At 40.4% G+C, this 14,709-nt stretch overlaps 1 protein-coding gene across 1 annotated transcript in view; it reads left to right on the top strand.

Annotated features, from left to right (window-relative positions):
- The window catches only part of DROSHA (drosha ribonuclease III), a 99,394-nt gene that overhangs the window by 5,030 nt on the left and 79,655 nt on the right, over nucleotides 1-14,709 (top strand). The window contains exons 2-7 of the mRNA XM_084620190.1: nucleotides 728-1,573; nucleotides 4,635-4,727; nucleotides 5,737-5,968; nucleotides 7,739-7,880; nucleotides 11,258-11,412; nucleotides 14,397-14,477. Of these exons, the coding sequence (XP_084476316.1) occupies nucleotides 735-1,573; nucleotides 4,635-4,727; nucleotides 5,737-5,968; nucleotides 7,739-7,880; nucleotides 11,258-11,412; nucleotides 14,397-14,477 (1,542 nt within the window). The 5' untranslated portion in view covers nucleotides 728-734. The remainder of the gene's footprint in view (nucleotides 1-727; nucleotides 1,574-4,634; nucleotides 4,728-5,736; nucleotides 5,969-7,738; nucleotides 7,881-11,257; nucleotides 11,413-14,396; nucleotides 14,478-14,709) is intronic.

Genomic DNA, 14,709 nt, shown 5'->3' on the forward strand with positions numbered 1-14,709 from the left:
CCTTTATAGGATGGCTGTTGAAGAAGTCGAAATTCATGGATTCTGTGATTTTTTTTTTGTTTTAATAACAGTTAATTAATTTTGGTGTTTGAAGGCTCTGCATCATAGTGGCTGGTAAACAGATATATGAACAGGTGTATGAATGATCTGGTAAACATTTGTCAAACTTTGGCCCTGCTCAGGCAGTGTACTAGCAGACCATATTACTGGATTAGGGATTTAGGAGCGTTTTTTATGGAAATAATAACCAATATGCAGCTATTGGAATGCAGAGGATCAGTGAGAGCCAGCGACAGATTGCTCCTGTCTCCATTGAGAGGAATGACAAAACTGTTGATTTCAGTGGTTCAGGATTGGGCCCATACCACCTGATACAAATTTGTTCTTAGATCCACCATTGGGTATTGTTTGATTTACTGATGTACAGTTTTCTGATTGATACCCGAGGACGCCAGGCTGTATATAAAGAGAGCAGACTCTTGTAGACAATATCTGCTGTCCAGCTCTTGGAAGAGATTGTTTTGCCCTTGAGTTGAACAGAACTGGATACAAGCAGCAAGGGGTGCCTTGATATTTCAGTTGGGGCTGGAACTTGATATTCAAGAAGTTATCTTTGTTACAGAATGAGACTTAAAAAGGGTGGCAAACAATTAGCTCTCAACCACCCCCCACCACCCCCAAGACTCATGTGGCATTATATATTTTATCTCTTCTTTTCCTTTGAAAGGTGAAAGATGTCTTTCCATTCTGGACGAGGATGCCCACGGGGTCGAGGAGGACCTGGAGTAAGAACGTCAACACAAACCTTCAGACCTCAGAACCTGAGACAGCTTCACCCTCAGCAGCCTTCAGTGCAGTACCAATATGACCAACAAGTAGCTCCTCCGACTACCTACTCAAGCCCTCCAGCCACAGGCTATGTGCCTCCTAGACCAGATTTTATACCGTATCCGTCCCTGGTACCTCCTTCAACTCAGAGTCCAATCAGCCAGTGTCCGCTGAGGCCACCTTTTCCAAACCATCAAGTAAGGCAGAGTTTTCCAGTCCCTCCTTGTTTCCCTCCTGCTCCTCCACCAGTCCCAAATCCCAGTAATTCCCCAGTACCAGGGGCCCCTACTGGACAAAACACTTTTCCCTATATGATGCCACCTCCTGCAATGCCTCATCCTCCACCACCACCGGTGATGCCGCAGCAAGTTAATTATCAACCTGTCTACTCTACGGGCTATTCTCAGCAGTCTTTCCCACCTCCTAATTTTAATAGTTATCAACAGAACTCAAACTCCTTTCAGAGCAGCAGCAGTAGCAGTCATTTTCGGCACGCAAGCCAATATCAGGTAGAAAAGGCCCAAAGTGAACGAAGGTCTCCAGAGAGGAGTAAGCACTACGATGAGCACCGGCACCGCGAACATAGTCACGTGCACGGGGACAGACACCGGCCCAGTAACCATGGGGATCGGCGGGGGGATCGAGGCAGGAGTCCTGACAGGAGAAGGCAAGAAAGCAGTCGGCACAGGTCAGATTATGACAGAGGAAGGACTCCACCTCGCCACAGAAGTTATGAACGAAGCAGGTAAATCAATGATCTGTGAATTTAAGGGGGGCTCAAACTGTTGCCTGGAGTGGGAGAATGTTTTGGTTTGGGAATAGCACTTTATTGCCGACGCAGGCAGAGACTACTTCTTAGAGTCACCAACAGCTCTGCTCCAGCACCCGGCTGTTGTGGTGTGCTGGGCTCGCACACACAAGCTCTGATCCACTTGGATTTTCTTTAGCTGCTCCAGGTCCTCGTGCAGTTTGTTGTCCTGCCCGTTGACCAGCACCTGGCTATATTTGCTGTCCTTAATGTCCTTCTGCCTGTTGAAGAATCGTTCAGGGCTCTTGAACTGTTGAGGTTCTGCATGATGGTGATGACGTGCACTTCATCCTCCGTCAGTTCTCCAGATCTCTTGGTCAGGTCAATATCTGCTTTTCTCTGCACCATGTGAGCACAGCACTGGCCCACACCCTTGGTGGTGGTGTTGGTGGTTTTCTACTCCCCGTTGTTGGTGTTGGGCACTCAGTGGATGTGATGGAATTTCTCGGTGATCATGAGAGACATGGTGGCTGGCTACTTCACACTCAGGGAGAGTTTCTGCCTGGAGTAAGGGGTACTCTGTGTTGATTATTACGAACTTGTGTATAGAGCCAGCATAGGGCTACGTGCTTTACAGGCTCTTAGGAAGGCAAGGTCCATGCCCCAAGAACTTGGAATCTAAGGCTGTGATCCTGGAAAGAGAACTGTGTATGCCAATCCTTGCTCTCACTTAGAACCTCACTAATATCAATGGGGACAGAATCATTGACTTCATTGGGACTCCTGATGGGCCTAAAGATCTGCCTGTGTGGTTCTGTGCAGGTTCAAGACCCAATTATCCAATATGTAAACTCAGGAAGGGGTGGGGCAGGATTTAACTTAAGGAGTGTGAATGAACAGAGGAGTTACAACTTGTGTTGTCATTTTAGTTCGACTTTCACTGAGTGTCTTTGTGTCTGAAGTATGGATTAGATGTCTAACTTCAGGCATTTATTTTTAAAAATTTGAGATTTTATCTTAAGTTTAACCCTTCTCTGCAATAGCATAGGCTTCTTGAGAGAAGTGTGTTTTATTGAGGAACTTGGCGAAGGAAAGGAGTTTTAAAAATTGGAACAATCATTTAAAAATCTCATGTATCGGTCAAAGAGAACAAAATGTGATCAACATTCAAGCATCGTGAAAAGAAAGGGTTATGGAATATTGTGCATGTTGTAGGTGACTTAAGTATTCACTACATAATTCCACAAACTAGATTTCAAATTTAAAAGTTCAGTGTTACTCAAAAAGGAGCTATGTTAAAATGGCAGCTTTTTGCCCATAGATTCACAGATTTTTAAGGCCACTGAAATCTGGTTTCCCTGTATTTTTGGTGTCATATTTGTTCACTTTTTAATGATAAAAAAGATTTTTCTGCTTTTGATTTGTTTTGATCCACTGTTCACCAACAAATCAGATGGCATTTGCTTTGCTCTGGAGACTATACACTCTAAATTTAGACAAAACACAACAAGGAAAGATGAAGAAAGGGGGTCAGTGTGCAAAAGGGGTAGATAGTATGTGTTAAATTTCTTTGGCTATGCATACTTCATAAGGTTACAAGACTTTTTTGTGTGCATGTGTATAAAAATATATGTGTGTGTGTGTATGTTAATAACTTTGATTCAGATTCCTATTATCCCTGCAGAGCCAACCCAGCTATGATAGCAGACATCTATCTATTCCTTCTTGTGCATCAACATGATTATTTACTAACTTTCAGTCAGTTATGTCTGTACAATCTGACTGACAGCAGTGAGTTAACATCTGTGTCACTGATGGCCAAATGGGGCCTGCAAGAACTTTTTTCCTGATGGTGATGTGTGAGGAGGAAGGAGCCCAGGCTGAGCTTACAGGAGTAGCAGTTGAGGGGAAATATATTTTTATTCATAAATGGAGTACATTTGATGTGTGGAAATCATTGAGAAACAATAACCATGGAATCCCATGATTTAAATTTTACAGCTATTTAGCTAAACTTCAGCCTTTTGACACCCTGAACCTTGAAATATAATCTCCAAACTTGCCCTGGGAAGCCTTAAGATCTCTGGTTTCTTCTAAGAATTGCCCCCAAGAAATTGTTTTTAAATGTTGTAACAACTGTGGCTTAGGTATAGGTTGTATAATGGCAACCACAATGTTGGAATTGTGACAATAACTGGTTCATGGTTGGGGATGGTCTGAGAAGTATCCATGTAAACCGCATTGCTCAGTACAACAGAAAACAACTGCAGGAGCTTCTTCTCGATCTGATTTTTTTTTTTACTTCAACTGAACATTTCTTTAAAAAAACATCTTGGAGAAACAAAATAATATTTTAGAATTCTAAGCTGTCATGCAGATACAGTGCTTGTAAAAAAGTACCAGTTTATGCTAGTGAGTGAAGGCCACTAGCTACAGAACATCGGGAGTGGTGGTGTTTAGGACTGCTTGTGCCTGTAGATTTACTCATGTATAAGTGTTCACAGGATGGGGGTCATCGTCATTAGGCTGTGGAGACATCTCTTTTTTTTTTTGGTTGGCTATCTTAGTTTATTTTTATGCACTTCTGAGGTGGCTATGAAGGTCAGAGGGCTTGTATGTGAAATGTATTTGAATTATTGCTGTGATTCTGAAGTTATTGTGTGTTGAATAGTTTCTTGCTCAGTCTCTAAATGAAAGAGAATGGTAGCAGAGGGAGTAAGCAAGCCTTCCATTTATAACGGAAGAATGACAGGCAGAATGGGAGTGGCTCTGATGGTATACTATATCGGCTGTCTATACTGAGTATAAATTAATAGGATATTAAGATAGCTGTCCTTATGATGAAAGCAGGGAAGGTGGAGGGGACTGTCTGTCATAAATTTCTTGAGGAATAGATTGTCACCACAAAGCTTCCAGGTTTTGTGGAATCTAACTGTTGGAACCCACAACTTACAACAGTGCTGACAATTGACTTAAAACTGGTTCCATGCTGTTTCAGGAACAGTGTTTACAAAATTCAGGATTTCCTGTTTAACCTGTTTGTTTTAAATTCTTAAAGGGAACGGGAGAGGGAAAGACATAGGCATCGTGATAGCCGAAGATCGCCATCTTCAGAGAGGTCCTACAGAAAAGATTACAAAAGAACAGGGAGGTAAGATGGGATATTTGATCTTGAAACTCTTATCAGGCTGTGCATGTGTATGTGTACATATATCTGCCTCAGGACGGGCAAGATTAAGTCCTGGCCTGGTAACAGCTTTCCTTTATATGAAAATGTCATGACTTTAAAGTTTGATATCTTGAGGCCCTACAAAGCTAGAAACAGGAAAATTATACCAATGGACTGTGGACTTCCCTGCTGCACAGTGGAAGCGCCTTAGCACCAAGTGCTAGCCTATCAGGTACGCAGATCACCGAATTTAAAATCATGACATTGTTCTGTGTAGGATAACTGTTTTAGGTCATTTTAGAGGTCTTTATGGCTTTGTCTGAGCTCTATATCACTGGCCTCATGATAGCTTTATTGGTTTTATGGGTGGAGGGATACAAAAAATAGTCCCAATAATTTTTTGAAAACTTCCTAAAACACTACCAATGAAGTTTTCACGTATTACACAGAGTGAATAGGGAATATATGATAATCTGATGTGGTGGAAAAGGGTTCTATGTGAATAATATGACCATTCCATACTCATGCTGATAAATTTTGATGCCAGTCTTCCCTTCTTTTAAAAAAACAAAAATGTTTACTTTTTCAGAGTATGGCTGATTTGCTTCAAACCTTTAAAACAAAACTAAAACAAAAAAAATCCCTCCAAATCTCAGTCAGTGTGAAAATAAACATTTTAGGCTAAAATGAGGTTTTTTTGAGAGTTACAATGTGGTCAAAAATAGGCCTTAAAATTTTAAAGGGCTTTCAGTCTTAATTCCAGAGTTGCTGCTAAGTGACTCCATATATTAGATTTGTACCAAAAACTAATATTTACTGTTGAAAGTTAATCCCTTAAAATAAGGAAATACCAACTGAACTCTGCTACAAGTCATATGGCAAAATGATCCATTGATTTGAAGTAAACTATTCATTTTGTATTATAATTATATCAATATTAAAAAAAAAACAACAACTTGTGATTGCTTTTCTTTCCTTGCTCCCCTTGAAGCCGATCCCCCAGCCGGGAGAGAAAGAGACCTCGATGGGAGGAGGAGAGAGAGAGGTGGTCAGAGAATCAGAGTGCCAGTAAAGAGAAGAATTACACTGCTATTAAAGACAAAGAGCCAGAGGAGATCATTTCTGAAAAAAATGAAGAGGAAGAGGAAGAATTGCTCAAGCCTGTATGGGTTCGTTGTACCCATTCAGAAAGTTACTATTCAAATGACCCTATGGATCAAGTGGTATGTCTATGAAGATCCCCCAGTTACTATGTACTGTCCTTCTATACAATGATTACTACAAGCATTTTAACAGCTTTACATTTTTGTTTTATCCAGTGCTTAATGCTCCCCAGTTTTCTTTTCCCTCCAGTTTTCTTTTTATCACCCGTCTGATATTTGTATTTCGGTAATGTAGTCCGCAGATGCAGATATCCGCATACCATGTTTGCAGATAGCGGATGGATGCAGATCCAGATTTTATATCGAGAGGCCTGCAAAACTGCGGATATCTGTGGACCATGTTTGCAGATCACGGATCAGATGCAGATTTTGTATCTGCACAGGGCTCTACCAATAACGACAGTGTACAATTGAATGCAGTTCTCTATCATCAGGGTCAGCTGGTGAAAGGATGCCTTTACATATGTCCTAGTGATTTTATACAAAGTTCCCATGCTACACTGGACCATTTCTAGGAAATGTTTTTTGTCTTGTTGATTTTGTCATTTGTTCATTCTGGAATGATGAAACCACACCATATTTTAAGATATTAATATTGCAAAGCCTCTGTTGCAGGGCAAGTGTACCCTGTCAGGTGAACTGTTCTGGATGCAGGGCAGGATGGCCTAATAGTCAAAGTCGATGGGGCTGCCCTTTCGTGCAGGCCAGGGCGGTATGTCCTCGGAGCTGAAGTCAATAGGACTGCTTATCTAAGTGGGGCAGTATGGCCTGGTGGCCAGGCAGGGGGTGGCTTACCACCCAGGGGTGGGTTGGTGCTGGGTTAGGGAGACCCAGGCCCTCCCTATTCCACCAACCTAGGGCCCTATCAGCAGCGAGTGTATTCACCACTGAGTCAGTGGGGATCCATTCAAAGCACATTGGCTCTGTTCCCGGTTCCACAACCGGATCAATGTCTAGTTCCCCTGGGCTACTTCCTACCCTGTCTTCCTATGCTGTAGTCCACAGGTCCTCTGGATCTCTAGGGTCATTGGCCGGCAAAATTCCTGTGACTTCTTTCCCTAGTGGGCTTCTGTGGATAGCCAGGTCTTTGCCTGGGTCTCAGCGCGTCTGGCCCCTGTGGTCTGGGCTCTGGTAGATCATGAGCAGGAGCCTGCAACACACATTCTTTACTCCTGGGGGAATTCTGCACCACTGTGCATACACAGAATTTATGTCCCCTGCAGATTTCTTTGCTTCCTCACAGAAAAATGACGTTCTGATGGGGAAGCAAAGGGAAGCCACAACAGTGGTCATGCGACTCTCCCCAGCGGTATGCTTTGGGGGCCCAGGGCAGCTGGCAAAGAGGTAAATCACTGTGGGGCAGGAGGTGGGACTGGGGAAGACCCAGGTGGTGGCTCCTACCCTGCACCAGGCTCAGCTGCTAGTCCTGGCTGCAGGAAGCTCTGCAAACTCCCACCTCTGTGCAGCCAGTGGCCTGTGCTCCCCAGTGCTATGCTGGAGCCTCCACATTTATTTGACAAATAAAATTTTCAGAATTTTGTAGAATTTTAAAATATTGTATGCAGAATTTTTATTTTTTTGGAGCATAATTTTTAATTTTTTTGGTGCAGAATGCCCTCAGGAGTAGTCCTCAGTGGTCAGCCCAGACTGAGCTGGGCTGCTTCCTATTATACTGTGGTCCCAGTTGGGGCATGCCCAGCAGGGGCGAGGGGGCATGGCTTCCACAGCATGGGGTTAACCCCTTCCTGTTCAGTGCGGGGCAGGTACACCCCACTCACAGCCTCCTTTAATTTTCTGTTTGTTTTGTTTTTGGTTTGTTGTCATTATCAGGGGGACTCCACGGTGGTTGGAACAAGTCGGCTCCGAGATTTGTATGAAAGGTTCGAGGAGGAGTTAGGAAAGCGACAAGCAAAAGCCAAAGCAGCCCGGCCACCATGGGAGCCACCAAAGACCAAACTCGATGAGGATTTAGGTAAATGCCACATTGGCGAAGACCTGAAACCGAGTAATGAACAGTGACTACATTCTTTATATCAGTTTGTGTGGTCTTTTGTATGAATATATGCTGGGTGGTGTTTTCAAAAGCGCTTAGCATCAGCCTAACTGTCCTCCCATTGAAATCAGCGTGAGTCTTACCATTGCCTTCGGTGGGAGTGGAATTAGGTCAACACTGAGTGCTTTTGAAAATCTCACCCTTTGTGTATTAGGCATTATCTTTAAAGTGTCAAAATGCAGGCTGTTGTGGCAGCTGAAAATAAGATTATTGCTGAAGTACAATTGAAAGATGATTGAAGAAGTGGCCATATGCATTTTAAACATATACTGTTTTACTGTAAAAAGAGAAGGAGTACTTGTGGCACCTTAGAGACTAACCAATTTATTTGAGCATGAGCTTTCGTGAGCTACAGCTCACTTCATCGGATGCATATGTAGCTCACGAAAGCTCATGCTCAAATAAATTGGTTAGTCTCTAAGGTGCCACAAGTATTCCTTCTCTTTTTGCAAAGGCAGACTAACACAGCTGTTACTCTGAAAACTGTTTTACTGTGGCTCTCTATTGAACATGAAGTAAAAAACTTGCTAATTAGCACGTCGTTAATCTGCATTAAATATTGTTGGTCACTCCCCAGCTCCGGGCAAAGATTTAGTAGCAGAATACTATAATTAGTCTCCTAATGCTCAGAAGTCAATTCTTTCTGTAAAAAAATATATTTGTTCTTTGTCTTTCTCGCACCCAATAACATGTTAGGCAAATCACAAATCAAATGCGACCTGGTCTCTGCTCTGAAGAGCTCACAGTCTATTTTAAGAATGATACAATGTGATTCTCTCTCAAACATCACATTGTAGAAAGGGAAGACAAGGGGAACAATCATAAATTCGCATGGTGGCTAAGGCTGGTTATGGTCGTGATCCTATGTGATAGTGAGAGTTGCTGCACTCCCATTGTGGATCAGGGTCTCGCTGCACATCTTGATGGTTTCATTATGTTCAGAAGTACTGGGTTTCGAAATACATTTTTACTTGCATAGTGATGGTTTATAGGCTGAGAATTTTGTATATTTGCTAAAATATTAAATGTCATAACTAGAACTTAAATGATAAAGGTAAAGATAAATGAGCCCAAGTACATACTTGTGGTGTTATCATTTTTGCATTTATTTACTTGGGACCCTGTCCTCCTCCCCTTGCAGTTTTTGCATTTATTTCAGTGGGAGCACTGTTGGGCCCTTGCTTATTATTTATCAAACTTCGGTGAGTCACATGTCTCTCAGTTCTTGGTGTTAATTTGTGACGTTCACTAATATCAAGGTAATTTGAGGTTAAGTTTTTTATTCAAGTTTTACATCTATGATCTAACACCTGAGATGCTCAAAACTAAGCCTAGTCATGTATGTATCTTTATTTTTTCATCTTATTTTGCCATAAATGTAGCATAATATAATCAATGAGATATTAGCAAAGTAAAATGACACCCCAGAAGGAGACAGAAATAGATAATACATTTTTTAAATTAAAAATACGTAAGTATTCTAAACATAGTAAATGTACTTTTTGGTCTGTGTTGTATATACAGGGTGAAATTCACCCAAGAGTGGAGGGCCCATTGAAAAGCCTGCACACCTTTAGCCCCTGTGGGAGAACAGTTTCATGCAGAGGAGTCTGCCTTCCCTGGGCACCATGGATGGTGCTGTTGCCAGTGAGGAGTGGGACAGGCTACTAAATTCATCCTTCTTGTATGCAGTCAGTTGCCTAGCGGGCACAGAAAGGCTCTCACCACTTTTTCAGTCTGCAGCCTGAATAAATTAGCCTTGCAGCCATGGGGGTTAAATGTTTGCACTCTCTCGTGGTGTCAGCATGAACCTTACCCACAGCCTGATTCATACGTAGGCTTGGCAGAATTAAGTTTTTATTCTTTTACTATTTTGATGGCTCATATTGATGTTTGTTTTTAAGCATTTTTTGACATTTGTATCCATTTAATTTTTTCACACTTGGGCAAAACTATGCGTCTTAAGCATTAATTTTTATTTTTAGTGATTTAAATTTTTACAGTTTCGGAAAATAATGGGAGAGGACAGATAATTATTTATTGACTGTAGATGTTGAGCTTCAAAATGTTAAAGCTTTGTAGTCATCAAAGCACAAATTGTCAATGTCACATGTCAAAATATACAAAGTAAATTACCTTAAATCAAACTCTGATAAGTCTTCATGCAACATTTTTCTTCCCTTGCCTATTGGTAAATTTTGATTATTATAAATAGAAATATTTTTGTCGATTTGTATGTGCATGGTGAAATCAATATTTACCAACATTTACAGATAAAAGTCTAATCCTTTAAAGCCTACTTATATGGGGTTTGGCAGGAGGTGTTAAATTTCCACTACAGAAAACGGCTCCCCTCTGCTTTGGTTACTGCATATAATGTCATTTTTGGGGGGAAACATCTCCTTCAGAGAACTAGAGCAAAAAGAAGGAAAAAGTAAGAGTCCTGTAATAGTCCTAGAAATTTCAGAGGAATTAAGTTTAGCTTTCCCTTCAGGCAAGGTTTATTTATTTTTATTTTTTTTAAGTGACTAAGGTACTTTCTGATAAACTCCTAAACAATCTCCAGCTTGTGAAAAGCTAATTCCGTTCCATGAAATGCTAGAGCTCTTCATGGACAGCTTGAATTCTGAACTATTCTGTAGTCTCCAGTTTGCCAATTTAACCGTACAGGTCCTGGAACATTGCTTTTTTGCATACACCCTTTTCAGAGTGTGAAAAAAAAAAGAAATTGGTTAATGGTTATCTACAAAAATAATTAAATAATCTTGGTTACAAACACAAATATGTGCAATGCTATTACCATAACTCATGTCAACCTGAAACAACTTTAAATAAAACAAGCTCTCTTTCGTTGATCCTCTCGGTATGCATGGTCATGAATGTAGATGCAATGTACATGTTTTTTTGTTTTGGTTTTTTTAGATTTTACTTGTGTGGATTATAAATTCATAGTCCTCTTCCTTGCAGTCTTTTAGCTTCAAACAATTGTGTTTGGGAGCATAGAAATTGCTCTTCTGAAATTGAATAATGGTCAACTGGTCAGATCATTCCACTCGTGTGTGCAAACAAATTCAGTTAATGCAACTTTCAATAACCTCAGTATTTGCTGTCACTCTTTAAATTAAAACTCAATTGCTGTCCTAGGATTCATAAGAGCCACTCTGAATTTTATATAAGTCTTTGATAATTTCAAGATCTATATGATATTTGCTTGGATATTAGAAAATTCCTTGCTGTTTTGGAAAAGAATGAATGGAGGTTCTTTTCAACTAACCTTATTTTTACTTTTGAACCAGAGAGCTCCAGTGAGTCCGACTGTGACTCGGATGACAATAGCACCTGTTCTAGCAGTTCAGATTCTGAAGTGTTTGACGTTATTGCGGAAATTAAGCGTAAAAAAGCTCACCCTGATCGTCTTCATGAGGAGCTCTGGTACAATGACCCCGGACAGGTATTGTGTGCAAAACATTCACTGTGTATCTAAAAGGTTTGTTCTGGGAGCCATACAAACCTACAGCTCAGATTTGTTACAGAATATACTAGATGACAGCTGTTGTCTCCTGTCCAAATTGAATTTTTTTTCATCCTTTCTAGATTATATTTTATTGTTGTTCAGTGCACGTCGCTTTCAATCTCAGGAGTTCAGTTAAAACCCTTGAGCCCTGGAGATTCTTCACCCTGAATCATATTTGACTGTATTTGTAAACTCTGCATTGCCAGTAATGTAATGGTTCAATCTATTCTGTTAGCCTAGCAGCAGAGGCACAAAGATAAATGCTGGGATGAGGGAGAGAGATCTTGTAGATCTGCTTTACAAATGATTCACCTAAAAGGTCTTACTGTATAATGATAAATAATTTCTTAAATATGCTGTTAATGCTCCTAATTTCTTGTCTAATGGTTCTGCTGTAATTGCATGCAGATTATAGTCCTCGTTAAATGTTATTGGTGAGCTCATGAAATGTTGTTTGAATATATATGTTACACAGAGATCAGGCAGTGCTTTGCAAATTTGCCATCTCCATCTTTCTTTTTTAACTCTTTTATAGTCCCTTTTAACTCTTTGTCAAATGGCACCCCCAGTAAACCTGTTTTTCTGGCATTTTATTTGAGGCATGAAACTAGAAGGCCACAAATTATAATGGCACAAGATATTGCAATGCACATTGCTGCTGTGATAATTCAAAGGTCTGTCGACGCTTCCATTACGAGCTCTTATTTATGCTCCTAGGGTTTAAAAAAAAAAAAAAACTCCCCACAACCCAAAATTATAAAACTATTGAGATATTTAACTTTGAAAATTGTGTTGTATGAGTTGTGTTTGAAAAGCCAAGTTTTTCAAACAAGTATAATAGACTCCTCAGTATAAAATGTTTGCGAAATAGAGAGAGGTGAAGGGCCATGAAGTGAACAGTATCAGAAATGCCTGGTTATTTCCACGAATTTACCTTGAGTTGCTTCTTCTTCCTAAGGGACATCTGAAAAAAGTTCCAAAAAAGTCATTATGGCCTTGCCAATGGCATACTTTTTATATCTGATTTTTATTCAGTACAGAACAATTTTATTTTGAGTAATGTGCTTTCCCATAATTTTGTTTAGTATTCTGATGCAAAAGTGTTAGGCTTATAAATGCCGTAGGTAGATATCCCAAAATATTTACAGATCTTCACTCCCACAAAACAGGAATGAACGTTAAGCATGTCTTGCAAAAAAACCCCAAACCAAGCCAACCAAAAAACCCGACAGCCTAATTTTTGTGTAAACCACTCTCCCTTCTTGCCTGTCATCTATCCCTAATTCATGCCGTGTTGTATCTAACATACATTGCAAATGCCTTTGGGCCCTACTGGTGACCTAGCTTCTGTGTAAATCCCCATGCACACACCTAAGGTGTTATATTCAAATACTATTTAACAATAAGAGTAAGTGCCAAGATTTTCAAAAGCGGCTCGTGATTTTGAGACACCTTGGAGGGCCCTGATTTTCATGAAGTGTTGAACTAATTGAGTATTTATTGTATTATTGATCTCTCTCATCTCTGATACGTAAGATATACAGGCAAGTGAGAAAATGTGCTTTCAGCTTAGACTTGACATGAGAATATTTTGCTAATGTTTATTTAGCACATTTGTTCTTGAGGTTCCAAAGTATGTGACAAACTGTATAAGAGCAAAATACCACACCACTCTGATATTAAGGATGCACAGTTAAACACCCAAAGGTGAGGAAATGCGCACTACATCTTAAGCCCCCTTGCATGTATGTGTTATGATAGAATCTTTGAGGAAAACACTGTCAGCCAAAAAGTCAATAGATTAACCTTCAAACTGGGCTGCCTTTTTTCCCCCTCCAGGCCATATGGAGTCCATTCCCACTGTGCATTTTTGGTTCCCTGTCACTGAGACACCCTAGCCTTCTCTCTGTTGGCTGAGGATGTCCCCCCCACCACGGAGCTCTGTTGGGACCTGCAGACTGCTTCTAAAGGTAAGGGGAGTCCCATGGTGGGTTTTTATACACAACTGCAGTTTTTTGAAGTTTTAAAAATATATTTATACCTTACAAGGTATAAGATGTAATCATTAAAACTTTACAAAACTGTAAAGGGGTGGAAAAAAGAGGGGACTTAATTTACTTCTGTAGGTTGGCTCCGGTCTCTACCGGGGGTTCTGTGGTGGGTGTGACGTCGCAGCCAGAAAGCATGCTAGGGTGTTGCACTAACTGGAACTGCCAGTCTGCAGTGGGCCCAGACTTCACAGGGCTTGGAGGTAAAAAGAAGGTAAGATTCAATTTTATATTGTATGTAATGCCCCTTGTGACAGAGCTATTTGGTATATTCATCCCATAATTGAGAAATGGTCATATTTTTAAAAAAAATCTATGTTCAGGTGACTTTTGAAGTACTCCAGTTATGTCTCTAAAGTATCAAATAAGACCCCCAAACCTACAAACTTTTACACTTGCTTAATTTTGCATACATGGGGTGAAATCCTGGCCCCATTGTAGTCAAATTCCATAGGACCAGGAGTTCACCAACTAAATTCAGTAGAACTACTTGTGTGTATCGAATGAAGCCCAAGAATATATAAAGTGCAGAATTATGGCCTAATATTGGCTGCAAGTAGCAGGTTGTTCTAATAAATAAGAAATGGAAAGCCTATACCTTACATGTGATACTGCAGTGTTGTCATTCTGCTAAAGTTGTTGTCCCTGCTTATGCTGCACAAAAAACAATGACAGTCTAATGCTGTTGTGCAGTTTCCTTGGTTTCCTATACAGTTTGCCGCTTAAGTGGATGTCCTAAAACCAATAAATCGTGCAAGTATGACAGGCTCTTTGAAGCATCAGCATTCATGATGTTAAAACCAAAAAAACTTTTCCAGACATCGTCTTTTGTCTTTTTTCAATAAAAACAGAATCCTATTTTGTTTTTGACAGATGAATGATGGGCCACTGTGCAAATGCAGTGCTAAAGCCAGACGAACAGGAATAAGACACAGCATTTATCCTGGTGAAGAGGTAACTAGTTTTGAATATTGCACTTATAAATGCCATATTGTCAGCAGTAGGCAGGTACTTGTTTTGCTCTGACATAAATTGGAGGAAGTTATTGTTTTAGAGTAAACTATGGTGTCACATTAAATCAGTCCGATTTCTTACTGGTTGTGTAATTTCACATTTAGGATGTGCTAGCTGTAATAAAACTCCATATGAAAACTAGGGAAAATAGTTGCTGAACCTATGCACTCGC

This window comes from Lepidochelys olivacea (assembly GCF_965140295.1).
Source record: "Lepidochelys olivacea isolate rLepOli2 genome assembly, chromosome: 2".
In the NCBI taxonomy this organism is placed as follows: Eukaryota; Metazoa; Chordata; order Testudines; family Cheloniidae; genus Lepidochelys; species Lepidochelys olivacea.